The sequence below is a fragment of the Typopeltis vanoorti genome, chromosome 22, assembly GCF_054136105.1.
Source record: "Typopeltis vanoorti isolate ZY-2024b chromosome 22, IOZ_Tvanoo_1.0, whole genome shotgun sequence".
Taxonomy (NCBI): Eukaryota; Metazoa; Arthropoda; class Arachnida; order Uropygi; family Thelyphonidae; genus Typopeltis; species Typopeltis vanoorti.
In genome coordinates, this window is record NC_143570.1 from 44,750,006 (window position 1) to 44,765,178 (window position 15,173).

A 15,173-nucleotide genomic window follows, 5' to 3' on the forward strand; every position below is an offset into this window, starting at 1 on the left:
CACTCCCAGAAGGGTCGCAATACATAATTTAAGACTCGCTGATGTAAACTAAACTGGCTAATGCCGGAATTCATGCAAATCATCAATTCTGCAACCAAGATCCCGTTTGCTTGTTTTTTTCCCATTGACATCTCAAATGTTTGTCAAATATAAGTAAATTTACTCTTCTGTATCCGATGTACCGTACATCGGATACAGAAGAGATCATGTTATTCTACTACATATCAGAGAAGTATAACAATAAGATAATATTCTTCTACTACTTCGATATGTGTGGTCAAGGAGGACACATTCGTTTCATTTGTCTTGTCTGCGAAGGTTGAATGTTTGTACTTCCGATGTCAACAGTCTGCGAGACTCTTTCCATTCATGTTGAGGTTGAGTAATAGCCAAATTACGCCTTTCCGGTCTACATTGCCAAAAAAGTAGGGCTGAGATATAAATAAAGAATCTGTCGCTAGAAAGGTACTGAAGGAAGATATTCTGACAGACTTTTATACAATTCTGATTTAAAAATAGTTATCAAGCTCAAGCGGGTTACAGGAAGTGAATCCTGCAGTAAGAGAGAGACAACCTTGCTGAGGTTTTCTTTTCTTTTTTTTTTTTTTTTGGCAGGAGGTTCAAAAAATAAATATAGTTTTGGTCAAAGATTATCAGATAAATCAGCCTAGAATTATTTGCTAAGAGGAGCATTGTGGTTCGTTTCATGTTCTTTTGTATTCAGGAATTTTCTGTTTTTTCTTTTCTTTTTCTTTTTTTTTTTCAGCTAATGAATTATTTTTAATTAATAGTTTAGAATAATTCAGAGGTAAGTCAAAGGAACGTTGCCCATTGTCTTATCTGTCAGTTACCCTGAACTGTAATATGATAACATGAAATATAATAAAAAGAGCTGGCCTGAGAACTAGGTCGGACCAATCAAGTACCCCTTTTATCCCACTAATTAGAAAACTATAATGTGTGCCAGCCTATAATAATTAGATTCACTTTAATTAAATAAAAACAGTTTCCCTTCTATCATGCAATTTGCTATTCAGAACCAAAGGTTTTGAATGGTAAATGCATTGTCTATGGGTTTGGATTTTCTGAAACCAAGGAACTGTAAAATAGTTTCGGTTATCATTACTGTCCGACCACAGATCCGAGAGACCCTCAGTTAGCTCAGTGTCAAGTAGAGTCAATTGATGGTGAAGGGGAGAAATGAATAAGCGATGTACATATTCGTTACCAATACGCGAAATCACGTGCATAAACGTAAAATTTTCCAACTGCTACACAAGCAAAATAGTTGCCATTTTAAAAACTTCAATGTTCATAAAAGAAAAGTTAATTTTCCGACTTGTAATATTAAAACAATTCATCCCACAAGATGGATTGATTACCCTATTATCGGAATGGATTCTCCTTCTTCTGACATGCGCAGTAGTGTCGAAGGGTTTCGCATATGTGGGCGTACAGTAGAGGGTTGTATTGCGAACTTAGGTCTGTTAATGAAATGCCAAATATAATGTTTAAAATAACAGTCACCCTAAAAATTTCCCCTGATTTGTAACCAATGAATTTCCTTCCAGAAATTGCAACTAAATGAATTTACCCATTGTGGTTTCCTTCCTTTCAGAAATATTTCTCAAGCTTAAATATAGTTTTATCGTTGTTGATATGTTCTACATGTTTCCATTTTTTAAAAACAGTCTTCTGTTTAAAAAAATGTCAAACAATTCCGAGGTGAACTGCCGTAAACAGATAAAATACTATTGGAAATATGCATAAATCGAAAATTGAGATCAAATGTGAGAATATGTCAATCACGTCTTTGAACTTGCTGTGCATATTCTATCTTTCCTTTTAGCTACATGTTTAGCAAAATGTTGTGACCCGGAAAGATATCTATTCATGCTTAGGTAAAAAAAAATAATAATAATAAAATAAATAAATAAATAAAAATCTCATATGGGAGGGGGAGCAGTAACATGATTATCAAATTTGCTTTGGCAAGGATACATCTATAACGATACATCTATACGCTAAATTAACCTTTTACTGCAAAACCGAATTTCTTTATTACAGAACAAGATTTTGGAGATGGGCAATCCTTAATTCCTCTCTGATTATATGCCTTGAAATTAGAAATAATTTAATTACAGACGTAGTTCATGTTTATTAATAATTCTTTACATCTAGATATACAGGATTTCTTGGTATGACCGTGTAACTAAAGACAAAATTTACATATCCTAGACCAATCTACTAAGCAAGGTGTTGTGCTCGCAGATTCATGGCCACAGCAGCAACCACCCCTGCCCCTTTTCCGCTTCCATCTTCAGCCAACATGAACTTGAACTATTAAAAAAAATTATCTAATTAAAGTTAATTTGCAAGGCATAATTTTATTAAAGAGTATTTATACAGGAAAACATTTTAAAATTAAAAGAGTAACAGTTAATTAACATGGAGCTGATCAATACAGAGTAGTGAATATTTCGGATTTAATGTATCAACAGAATTTAATATAGATACATAATTTAGAATTTGAATTGGATTTTTAATGAATTACTAATTTCTTTAGTTCATTTTGTTGAAATACTGAATCATTACATGTTTTATTACTGATGACGCAGATAATAAATACATTATTTATTGAAACCTGATCACTGATATAAACAGTTCAGCAGTTCCTTCCTGAAAATTAGATCATACTATATAGCATGTTAATGTAAGGGTCTTACCTTTCTTTTAGGTGCCATTTCTTTTATAAAATCTGTCATTAGTTGATGAAACTTGGGATGTTTTCTATAGAGGGAACCATCAATTGCTACCGTTACTTCCGGTTTTGCCATTCGGTCTAATAAACTGGCTAAACCTAATAAAAATGTTTCAAGGGAATATTTTATCATGTTATTACTGTATTATTATTAGTAATAGTAGTGATCAATGCATGTTAATGACGCTCTATATTCGAATAATATTAACATATGAGCATGTGAAAACAGGAAACACTCAAGAGGTACACAAAGGGACAGGCATTTCAAATCTCGCGCTTAAAGAATAAAAATACTAAAATGGCAGAGAGAATATCCGATAGTGACCTGGGATACATGATAGGCGAAAGAATATCCAATATCGTACAACCAGTTTTATTAATGATTAATCGGATAAAAAATATTAATATCGTACTATGAAATCAGGTTCAAATAATTTAAGAAAGCGCAGTAAATTGTTATACAGAATTCAAAATGTGTCCACTTTGGGAAAATTTAGAATATCATCAATAAAACTCCGATTCATTAACTCTAAGTAGAATTTTAAAGCTATGATACTGATAAAGACTATATTTTTATCGGCTTCTATGATTTCCAAAATACTCGATATCTGAAGTATTTCTGACTGAAATTAACGGAGTCAGAAAATGCTTCAGACAATGGAAAGTCTTTCATGTTGCAGCTAATATCTTCGCTACTAATATCTAGGACCATACGATATATTATAACCAGATGATAAACGATGTAGAGAGTAATTATCACAATGTTTAAATTCCAAAAGGATATCTTTCAATGATTCGAACCAGATAGCAACAGAAACAAATTATATTCCTATGTCTGTTAGCTCAAACTGCTTGTGTGTGTGTGTGTGTGTGTGTGTGTGTGTGTGTGTGTGTGTGTGTGTGTGTGTGTGTGTGTGTGTGTGTGTGTGTGTGTGTGTGTGTGTGTGGAAGCGATTACAGATACAAGATGAAGGAGAAAATGTCAGTATTTTGTTAGGCCCTGGTAGGAGTCTTTCAAAAAATATAAATATCTGCACTGACGAAATAAATCCAAAATTCATGTCAGCCGACGACCATCACCAACTCCCTAATTTAGTCACTTTGCCAAAATGCCTGACACCATAACAACACAACAGTTTGCACCAGGAGAAAGGAAAAAACTGTATTTATTAGACGTTTATTTTTTGCATGTAACCGACTCAGTTACGGAAGCTACTTAAAATGCAGCTTCCAACTCAGTCGGTTTCGACGATGTTCCTTTGGGTGGAAACCTGGATTCGAATCCTAGGACGAGAAGAGATATCTGATATACAGGGTGTCCCAAAATTCACGCAAGAAGTAATTTTGATAGAAAGCACAGGTTTTTAATTAAAAATTGTAATTTCTTATTGATTCATAAAGTATACAGTATAGGGTTACGCATGGAATAGCATATCGGGTAAATGGCCTCCACGGCTTTGCTGGCACATACGCACTCTTTTGTGGAAATTTTCCATGACCGTTTTGCATAAATGTGGCTGAATTTCGTTGATACAGCGCTCAATTTCCTCCTTCAAGGCGTGGGTGGTCGTGGGCTTGTTGGAATAAACCTTAGACTTCAAAAAACCCCAAAGAAAATAGTCCAACGGCGTTAAATCACATGATCTAGGCGGCCAATTCTGATCACCAAAACGGGAAATTACACGACCAGGAAATGACTCATGTAGTAATTGAATTGTTTCTCGGGCTGTATGGCATGTGGCACAGTCTTGTTGAAACCACATGTTGAAAAATATGGATGTCGTCCACATCCATATTTTGCAATTTAGGCATAAAAAAACTGGATTATCATGTCGCGATAGCTAGCACCATTAACTGTTATTGCCTTACCAGCCGCATTTTCGAAGAAGAATGGAACCGATGATGCCTCCAGCCCAAAATCCGCACCAAACAGTGACACGTTGTGGATGCATTTGTTTCTCAACAATCACTCGTGGATTTTCTGAACACCAAATGCGATAATTTTGTCGATTAACGAAGCCATCAAGATGAAAATGAGCCTCATCGCTGAAGATGATTTTGTTCGAAAAATAAGCATCCACTTGTTGTTGTTCCATAATCCATTCAACGAACTCTCTTCGCTGTGTGTGGTCAGTAGGCTTCAGTTCTTGAGTCAATTGAACTTTGTATGCATAAAGATGCAAATCTTTCGAGAGAATACGCTGTAGAGAGCTTCTCAAAATGCCCAATTCAAGACCACGATGATGAATTGATTTCCTGGACTCTCAGCAACACTCTCACGAACTGCTTCGATGTTTTCTGTTGAACGACTTGTTGAAGGACGGCCAGAGTGTATAAGATCACTAATTGATCCAGTTTCCTTGAATTTTTTAATTAATCTTTTCACAGTTGATGAAGTTAAATCACTATTCCGATTATTTGTACGAAAATTGCGAACTGTAGCTGCCAAACCTTCATTATTTTTAAAATATTGCTCAACAATGAAAATGCGTTGTTCTTTCGTGTAGCGCTCCATTTTTAATAACCCTGAACTGTTAGCTGTCACGCTGTTTTTTTTCTCGTTGGTAACACTTTACCGCGCAAATGGCGCTAAATTTAAATCTTGCGTGAATTTTGGGACACCCTTTATATATACACTTCACATATCTGATAGTGGTTGGGATATTTCATCCGGTTAAACACAAACCGCTCAGAATAATACAAGCATTCGACATCGATACTGTGTATATAGATTAACCATCCTAATAAAGCATTAATCAGGTGGCAAAGAAGCCTAGTTAATTGGCCGTGATAGACACTAAGCTTAAAACGAAATGGGAAATAGGATTAAATCGTAACTAATATTCTGTCCGAGTCGTGCTACTTTACATAGTGTTATGTAACAAAATCGCAAAACACAGAAACTAGACGAAGAACATACGTAAGCAGAAAATATACTGGCCTCTCGGAGTTACCTACAAATCCATAACTCCAAGTAAACCAAAACCCACACTTTGGTATGACGTCAGTGCAGATAAAACTGCGTCAATGTTGAATTTCTAAACAACAATGTTACTTGGACTGACATTCATTGGTGAATGAAAGTTGTTTATGGCAACAACCGTAAAAGCTATCAGTAGCGTTCGTGAGCGGTACATGTTCGCGATGCAAGTATTGACACGGGTTTCGGGGATCCACATGGTACTGCGCATTCAGAAGTGATATTTTATTTTGAAGTACCATGTTGGATCGCTAAAAAAATTGAAGGCACAAATTCGAAATAATATCTTGTACAGTGGCTCACCCAGAGAGGAAGGGGGCTCTTGTTGACCCCCAAAGAAAAAGATAAAAACACAATAGAAAATTTTCCAAAAATCTTTTCCTAATTAAAATTCTTTTTTTTTATTATTATTATTTTATTTATGTTGTGTCGCGTCTTCTATTTCTATACTATTTATGAATTAGCGGTCATATAAGCTATAGGGTATTCATCCTATAGCTCTCGAGAATAACGACCGCTGTGAACACAAGGCGAACGAAGTAGTGCTCGGGTTGAACGAGTGCTACTTCGTTTGCCCGAGCTCAAGTTGTGGTATAAAACATTTGATAAACCGTTTGCGATAGCTCCATGCAAAAATGCCATTGATGCATCGAAGTGTGACAAAATGATATATATCCTAACATCTATAATTGATTAAAAATATTTGCAACGCTTCCGGTAACAACATGCATCAGTGAAAGGTCATTTTCTACCTTACGCCTTTTAAAAACCTATTTAAGATCTACCATGACACAATCACGATTGAACGGACTGGCTTTGCTATATATATATATATACACAGAGAGATTAATGTAACTACGACTGAAGTAATTCAAGAGCTTTGTGAAAAGAAAAGGAAACTGGATTTTATTCTTTAAATACATTTTTATAATCACCTATTGAATTTGTATTAAAAATATTTTTCTCCGTTCAACTTGACACCCCCCCCTCTCAAGATTAAATCCTGAGCGCCATTGATCTCGTACATATATAAACTCTATTTTCTGTAAGCCACAGTTTAAACTGGCTACTCTTAAAAGTGAATTTGCGAGTCATTTTCTAGCAAAGATTTTTGATACCAAAATCATGTTAAGAGATGAAACACACCTCTCTTTAAGTACTCCTTTAGTACACTTTAGCGGTCAAGCAAGGGGGGGGGTATCCATGAAGTATTCTCATACAATAAGATACCGTAATTAAAAAAAAAGTTTAGTTTGCCCCAAATGCTTCCTGTATTTAAGGGGTTGTTCAAGGACAGCTATTTAGATTATCATTTGCGATACGTCTGTGTTGATAAGCGATGATAATTTAACATCAGATTATGCAAGGCTCTGCAATCTATAAATGCTTATGTAACTAAACTGTATCATTCTGAAGCTATTATTATGTTCATCATGTGTTGTCCAACAATAACGATAAACTATCGTCAAGGGCGTTTCTGCAAGATACTTGATGATCCGTTCGATATTGAAAGTTGTCTATTTGATAACATTTTATATCGAATATTTCTGCTTGTCAAAATTTGATGAAAGGACAGTTACAAATGCATTAATTTCATTCGTACTATCTCCCCATTACGGCATATTAAATGTGTGACCAGAAAATCCAGTTCTCTTATATTATATGTTATTATGCGTTGGTACAAAATTAATTCTAGAAAAGAAATGATGGGTAACTACAACTCTTAGGCTAATTTCTGCTCAGACTGAAAAATAAGAACGTGTTAATTAAGGTTATGGGACATTAAAGAATGAGAACTTTTACTCTTTCATATTTATTTTAAGAAGCATGAATTAGGTCGCCTGTACATAGTGGTATTTATTCAACACAATTTTTAAAGAGTCGCCCAAGGACTCTTGGGATTTGATTCCAAATATGTCATCATTTGCTGCGAGCATCAAGGATCGCATGCAAGGGGGAACACATCAACGGAATGGAGCGCGAGAAGTAGATTAACGAAGTGCAGTAAAAAACACAATAAAAAAGAACATATGAGGCAGCGACACACACACACACACTCTTTTTCTCTCACACACACATTTTGTTGGCTCTCACTACTACGGTCTTCGTTGGTAATATGATACTAAAATCTATACGTTGCCATAGTTCCTAAATCTTAATGTTTAAACTGATGACAATGCTTTTTTTAAATTTTAATTGTAGGACTGTCAAAACGTTTACAAATTCATAAGCAAGGTAGACATATTTTGCAGTTAGCAAAAATATGTTAAAAGATATATATATTTTTAATCTTAAGAAACATGAATAGTAACAGAATAATTGGGTAATTCAAAGTAAGATAAAATCATATACGCGTGAGTAAATTACGAAATTAAATAACGATATAAATCGACTAATTAGGATATTTGGTGTCTTACATAGCTCTCGGAGGTCGGACATTTATTTAATAGTGAGGATGCTGTGTTGAAAGTAGGACGGTTGGCAACCCTATGTGCAGTACAGTAATTAATCTTGTAACACATATACAGTAACTCCCCACTCCTTTACGACTGGTATAAATTTTCTGTTGTGACTGTATGAAATATTGGGTCCCGGAAACGAGATCGGGTTGCGTATTCTTCTACAGCAGGCTACCGATTGACTGAGAACACATTGTACAACCTATAACAAAACATTTTAACTAGTATAAATGAAAGCCTTAACCATGGAACCATGGTCAGGAATGCCTTTAATACTACAATGAAAATTATCAAGTATAAATGTCTTTCTTTATTTTCAAGTATAAATGTCTTTCTTTATTTTCAAGTATTTTCAATTAACATCAGTTCATGACATTGAACCTATGGAATTTAGGGTTAGATTTACTGCGGTTTTCGAGGAATCAAACAGGTCTAAAAGTGGAAATCTACTGCATATTACAACAAATGTCATTTAAAGAGAAACAGAAAGGCTTAAAAATGAGCCACAAGAATCTCGTTTGAATCAGATGTGAAAAAGCGTTTTTTTTTAATTTAATTTTACAATAAAACTTCGTTCACGCAGCAGAAGAACTTGGTTAGTAATTGTATTCTTTTGTTAATTTCGTAACTGAATTAATTTGCTGGTTTGGCCCGCCGAGTAGTTAGCGTACCCACTCTCCAAACACAGGTTGCGAGTTCAATCCCATCATGGACAAGAATGTTCGTGATTGACTTTGATTGAGGGATGAATTTCGTCCAGCGTAAGATCACTACCGTGCTTAATTAAGGTAGGTCCGAAGTGGCCTTGAAAAGTTCAAAAGTCTGGTCTCTACAGCAGAGTTTTTCGATTATTTAAAAATATTAAAAATAAATAATTAAACAAATATCTTAGCCCACTGATGCTGCAGTGGGCTATAGATTTACAGCTCTTCGTGAATGAGAGTCACAAAATAAATTAGTGGGGAAAATACTCACATATTGACACAATGCGTGCTCCTCGGACGCCACATACGGAACAAATGTATCTGACTATTGCTACGTCATCGGCACTAACATTCTTCTGTCCAAGTTCATGTAGAATCTCAAAAGTTCTTTTCTCTCCTTCCTCTCTGAATAAATAAGTAAATAATAAAATTTTCCACACGGTTCTTGAGTTTATTAAGGATTGTTTAAATTTTTTATAAATTATATAGCTTTTGAGGCTTTAATCTGTAAAGAACAAACCACAATCTTGAAAACACATTGTAGGAGCTTTTGAACAAAGTCCTCTTTATGTATCAATTGCCTTGAGTTACCTTAATATACAGAAGAAAAAAAAAAACAGTAGCACATGTGGAAGTTATTATTTCATGAATAACTATGTTATTAACCAACAAAAAATAGAAATATCTTTTGAACTTCTGTTAACGTTATGAATAACAGATAATTATTTCACTGGAGTTGAATAGCCAAGAACGTGTGTCTCTGAAATTTAATCCTGGTGCAACTGTAAAATCCATGCAGTGTGATATGTCACTTATGAAATATGAGACTGAAGAGAATGATGAGCAAACAGATATACGATTGCGAGCAGATAATAACACGCGAAGTATGGCATACCATCAATGTATAAAACAGAAAAATAAATAAATAAACTAAACAGTGAATTTTAATCTCAGTAACAGTAATCTGCTTCTACCAAAGGTAAACTGAGCAAGCTCTCTCTCTCTCTCTTTAATTGCATTTTAGGACTATAAAAATTTATAAGTATTAATGAACTTTTAATCATTACGCAATAACCCTATAGAGATTAATCAAAACCGACTAGTTTCGCAAATATCTAATATAATCTGGGGCTTCATCAGGGCTTTTAATAAAAGAAATGAAGAAAGTAGTTGATGTTTAAAAAACTAAATAAATTATTTCAATACAAATTAAATCTGACAACAATGAATTAAACCGAGTCATTGTAAGCATGTTTTTTAACATCAACCACTTTTGTTTATTTCTTTCATAAAAAAAAACCCTGATGAAACCTCCCGATTACAGATGTTTGCGAAACTAGTCGATTTTGATTAATCTGTAGTGTATGATGCAACGAATAATAATAGTTCCCTGATACTTACATGTATGTGTGTATACGCGTGCGCAAGAGTGCGCGATTTGTTAGGTTAATAATCAAAGCACCTTCATGGGAAAACCAAAATGTCATTTAATTTGGAATTTCTTGTTGAGGTAAAGTCGCTTTTAAAATGGCAGAATTTGAAAGTCGATCATAGAACAACGAATCCAGTTTAGTATATTTTCAAAACTACTTTCATTGGCTGAGAAATTTCTTCACACAAATTTCTAAGCACAGTGTCAAGATTGAACACGTTGCAATCAGTAAAATTTATTACAAATATTAACTGGAATAGTTCCTTTCCGATGCCATTAATATTAAATAAAACTGGGGTTTAATAAAATGACTACTGCATGAATCCAGCTTTGATCTGAATGACAACAATCGTTTGCAAAATAACTGGTCATTACAAGATGGCGCATACACAGACAGAATTTTAAGTGAGATTGTAACCTCACGACAGTAAGTAGAGCGTTTTGATTCTATAGAATTTTTGGAAAAAGTTGAACCAATCAAAATGGGGATTATTCAAAAGTTCAACACGTGATACATCACTGGGAGCTTTTGGCACTATCAAGAGTTCTACTGTAAATCTTTCTTTCTTTTCTTGTTCGTTTTTTTTTTTTTTTTTTTTTTTTTTCCCATCACGACAACTCAGCCTTTCTGCTTTAGAATTTATTACATGATTTACTATTACTGATGCAGAGGGAATCGGGGATTCTTTCTGTAACTGATTTTCAATACTTTTTTCCATCTTATACATAAAATATTCTTCAAAATGAAAGAAATATCGTTGAAATTCCTATAATCTCTAAATAATAAATAATGTTATTAATTTTTGTCCGTCCGTAATCGTTTTAGTCTCAAAAGTGAACAGATCACGTAAATTAAAAGAAAAAGTAAGTAGAGCTTGCTTTGTTCGGAAACATTATCACTACAATTAGAAGACAGTCTTCGTAAAACGTCTAGTATATATCATAAGGTCTGTTTCGAGACCATAAAGAGCTGCATTATATATTGCTACTTCCAATTAAAGTACTTCCAATCAGTATAAAATCTCGACAAAAATATATACATTATTTATAATACCAAAAATCTTCTCTTTTATATTTGTATTAGTGAAGGAATGCTTATAAACTACACTGAGCTATCTCTGCTTCTGTATATTTCTTCCGGTTTACTGAAATGAACGATGTGTTGGTTGCAGTCCAAGTGAAGACTGTTTCGGTTATTTTCTCTCATTGTGTAAGTAAGGTGGAATTCTTATCTGTTGGATTCTGTCCAGTGACCCTACTTCTAACACAATTTAAACATCTGACTGTATGATAACGGTTATCTGGATTAAAAAGAATTTTTCCCCCTCAATCTGTTATCACGTCTTTATTGGCAAACTTAACATACAAAGAAAATTAAATGTAAGAAAAATGCAGTGTTTCTTACAAGTGAAAAAAAAATAATGTTATATTACGGATATACCTGAAAAAACAAAGAACAGTTGTTGCAGTCTTAAAAGTATTTATTTCAGATTTTTCTTACCCTTCAATGTCCGATACATGAGCTGTTGTAAAGGTATTATTTTTCTTCAAAACATCAGACAAACGTCCATCAAACACCAATGATTGTTCTGCAAGTTTGACCAAAATCTGTCGTATAAGTTCCCCCAGGAACTTTCCAGCGTACAGCTTTTCAAATCTAAAAATATAAGAAAGGATATTGAAACAGACAGTAACGTATCATAATCATATATTCAAATAGTGAATTCATTAATTTTATCATAAATTCCCGGATGTGCCAAGATGGTGTGGTGTAGACTTGAAGTGTAAACATAATGATATCCAAACCAACCTCTTTAGAAAGTCATGGCCAGTCATGACAAAAGTTAGGTCCAGTGAACTTTGGATTAGTTCAGAACTGTAGTGGGGGATATACTTGTTTGTATAAATAAATATTTTACCTTATAATAATGAATTACATCTTCTACTGCAGACAATTTTAATTAATTTGTTATCTTCTTTTTAATTTAATTTAAAATGTTATTATTATTATTATTATTATTATTATTGTTGTTGTTGTTGTTCCGGGAAACTCCAAGGAGTCGACAGACTCATCGAGGGAGGCCCTAACATCATGTCTGGAACAACTATTCAGCATTCACACAGTATCTATCATATCTTGCCTTGAACTCATTCACGGTCGTAGCACCCACAACAGACTCTGGGAGCTTATTCCACTCATTCACCACTCTCCAAGTAAAAAACCTAGCTCTAACACCATTGTCAACCACGCTCTTGCCCAGCTTCCATGCATAGCCCCTAGTCCTCCCACCACCAGTCATATTTTCAAAAATATCTTCTGGATCAATCTTATAAAAACCCTTCAGTAATTTGAATGTCTCAATCATATCACCCCCTCCTTCGGCTATCGTCCAATTTCTGCAACCCACAAATCCTCAACCTATTCTCATAAGGTTCATTCCACAGACCTGCTATCATCTTGGTCACTCGTCTCTGGACCCTCTCCACTTCCTCCCCATCACGAAGAAACCCTGGTGCCCATAACTGGGCACAGAAGTCCAGATGGGGTCTTATCAAGGCTCGATACAGAGGAACAACAACTTGTTTGTCTCTGCATGTTAAAGTATTTTTCATAAGCCAAGTGATTTGGTGAGCTGTTTTAGTCACTTTTGCAATGTGCCCCCTAAACTTCAACTCCTTATCCAACAGCACTCCCAAATCCCTGGCCTCATCAATCTCCTGGAGTACGGTTCCACCAATGCGATATATAGCTGCTGTTCTTTTCACCCCAAAGTGCATAACCTTACACTTTGCCACATTAAACTGACATCCATTTTTCCTAGCCCAGTTCTCCAAACTATCCAAATCATCCTGTAACATTTTGACATCCTGTGCACTCACAATTGCTCTACCCAACTTTGCATCATCAGCAAACAAGTGAACACTTCCTCTCAAATCCTTTCCAATATCATTGATGAACAAATTGAAAAGCAGTGGTCCAAGAACAGAGCCCTGCGGCACTCCACTAGTCACAAGCCGTCTTTTTGACTCCACTCCTGAATAAACCACTCTCTGGTATCTCTCCTTCAACCACCCTCCTATCCATCTTACCAACCCTATATCTATCCCCATCTGCTCCAGTTTACTGATTAGGGTTCCATGTGGTATCCTGTCAAAGGCCTTGGCAAGGTCCAGTAGTATCACTGTAAACCCATTACCCCTATCCAGTTCAGCCGTCACTGTGTTATAAAACGTGAGCAAGTTACTGAGGCATGATCTACCCTTCACAAAACCATGTTGTCCCCCATACAATATCCCATTTTCATCTATCCAATCCTGTATTCTTTTCTTGACTAATTTCTCTAAGATCTTGACAATGATTCCTGATATGCTAATCGGTCGGTAATTTACAACAGCAGTCTTGGAACCACCTTTATGCAGTGGAACTATTTTCCCCTCCTTCCACAAGCTCGGGACTAACCCAGACCCGAGACTCAAATTAAACAAAATGGTCAAGGGTACTGACAATTCTTTAGCTGCTTCTCGTACTACACGAGCTGGTATACCATCCAATCCCACAGATGTATTGACATTGAGGTTATGCAATAGACTACTCACCTCCACTTCATTCACCACAATTCCCGTATAATCTACTGGTTTATTCGTTTCTGCAATGTCACCACCTGGATGATATATTCTTGCAAAGTGCTCACTCAGTAACTCAGCTATCTCAAATGATTCAGTTACCTCCCTACCATCGGCATTCTTTAAAATCATTCTGCCATGTACATTTTTCCTTTTACTTGCTACATATCTAAAAAACTGTTTAGGATTCTCTTTAGCCTGCATGGCCAATGTTCTTTCGTAATCCTTTTTTGCTTTTCTTACCACACTCGTCACCCTTCTGGCCTGCGCTTTATACCGTTCATGTGCCTGCCGGTCACCCTTCTCCTTAAATTCCCTCCATAGTTGTTTCCTTTTTTGCAACTCGAGCTTAATGGTGTTATTCATCCATTTAACCCCTACGTGATTTATTATTCGGACTCTAGGTATACCGTCAGCCATTGCTTCATGCAAGCACTTCTTAACTACCTCCCATGCACTATCAACTTCTAGTCCTTGCAGTTGTACATGCCATGGCACTGAACCAATCAAACTCCTAAGCTTGTCATACTTTCCAGCCCGATAATTCCACATGCACCCTGTCTTAATTGAAAATTCTACACCTTTAGCCACCTCCCAAGTCAAGACCCTATGATCACTCTCACCGATTGGTGGCAATGTGGTCATATTTGTTACAGCCAAATCCTCAGATGTAATTACTAGGTCAAGCACTCTCTGACCCCTAGTATTTTCCATTACATGCTGTCGCAGATAGTTATCCCTTAATAACCGCATAAAATCCAATTCCTTCCTCCCGTGTGTCCTCTCCTCACTCCAATCAATGCGACCATAGTTGAAATCTCCCATAATAATCACCCTCCTTCCACTCATTTCTTCTATTTGCTTGTGCATACTGTCACCACCATCTTTTCCATCACCTGGTCTATAGCAGCACCCAATTGTATATTTAGTTCTGGTAGCCACAATCTCACACCAAATGGCCTCAAATGTGCTCTTTTCTCTATCTTATTAACTTTCTTTTCTTTTTTATTTTTTTTATTTAATTACTTATAATTTATAATTTCTTCATTATTTTTTCATCTCTGGTTTAAATTTCATAATAGCTTATGTATTTTTCTGTCCGTAAGTAGGTGTCTGTTGCTTGTTTGTACCTACCTGTCAGTGTATGTATATCATTAGACTGTTTTTTATCAATAACAACTATACGCTTCGCATGTCAACAGACAATTAGCGA

The 15,173-nt window shown here is 35.4% G+C and overlaps 1 protein-coding gene across 1 annotated transcript in view; it reads right to left on the bottom strand.

Annotated features, from left to right (window-relative positions):
* Positions 1-2,143: 2,143 nt before the first annotated feature.
* Positions 2,144-15,173, bottom strand: part of LOC150094375 (hexokinase-2-like) — a 39,773-nt gene continuing 26,743 nt past the window's right edge. The window contains exons 9-12 of the mRNA XM_090411856.1: positions 11,838-11,993; positions 9,176-9,309; positions 2,727-2,860; positions 2,144-2,340 (exon numbers count right to left, since the gene is read on the bottom strand). Coding sequence (XP_090267982.1) covers positions 2,248-2,340; positions 2,727-2,860; positions 9,176-9,309; positions 11,838-11,993 — 517 coding nt within the window. The 3' untranslated portion in view covers positions 2,144-2,247. The remainder of the gene's footprint in view (positions 2,341-2,726; positions 2,861-9,175; positions 9,310-11,837; positions 11,994-15,173) is intronic.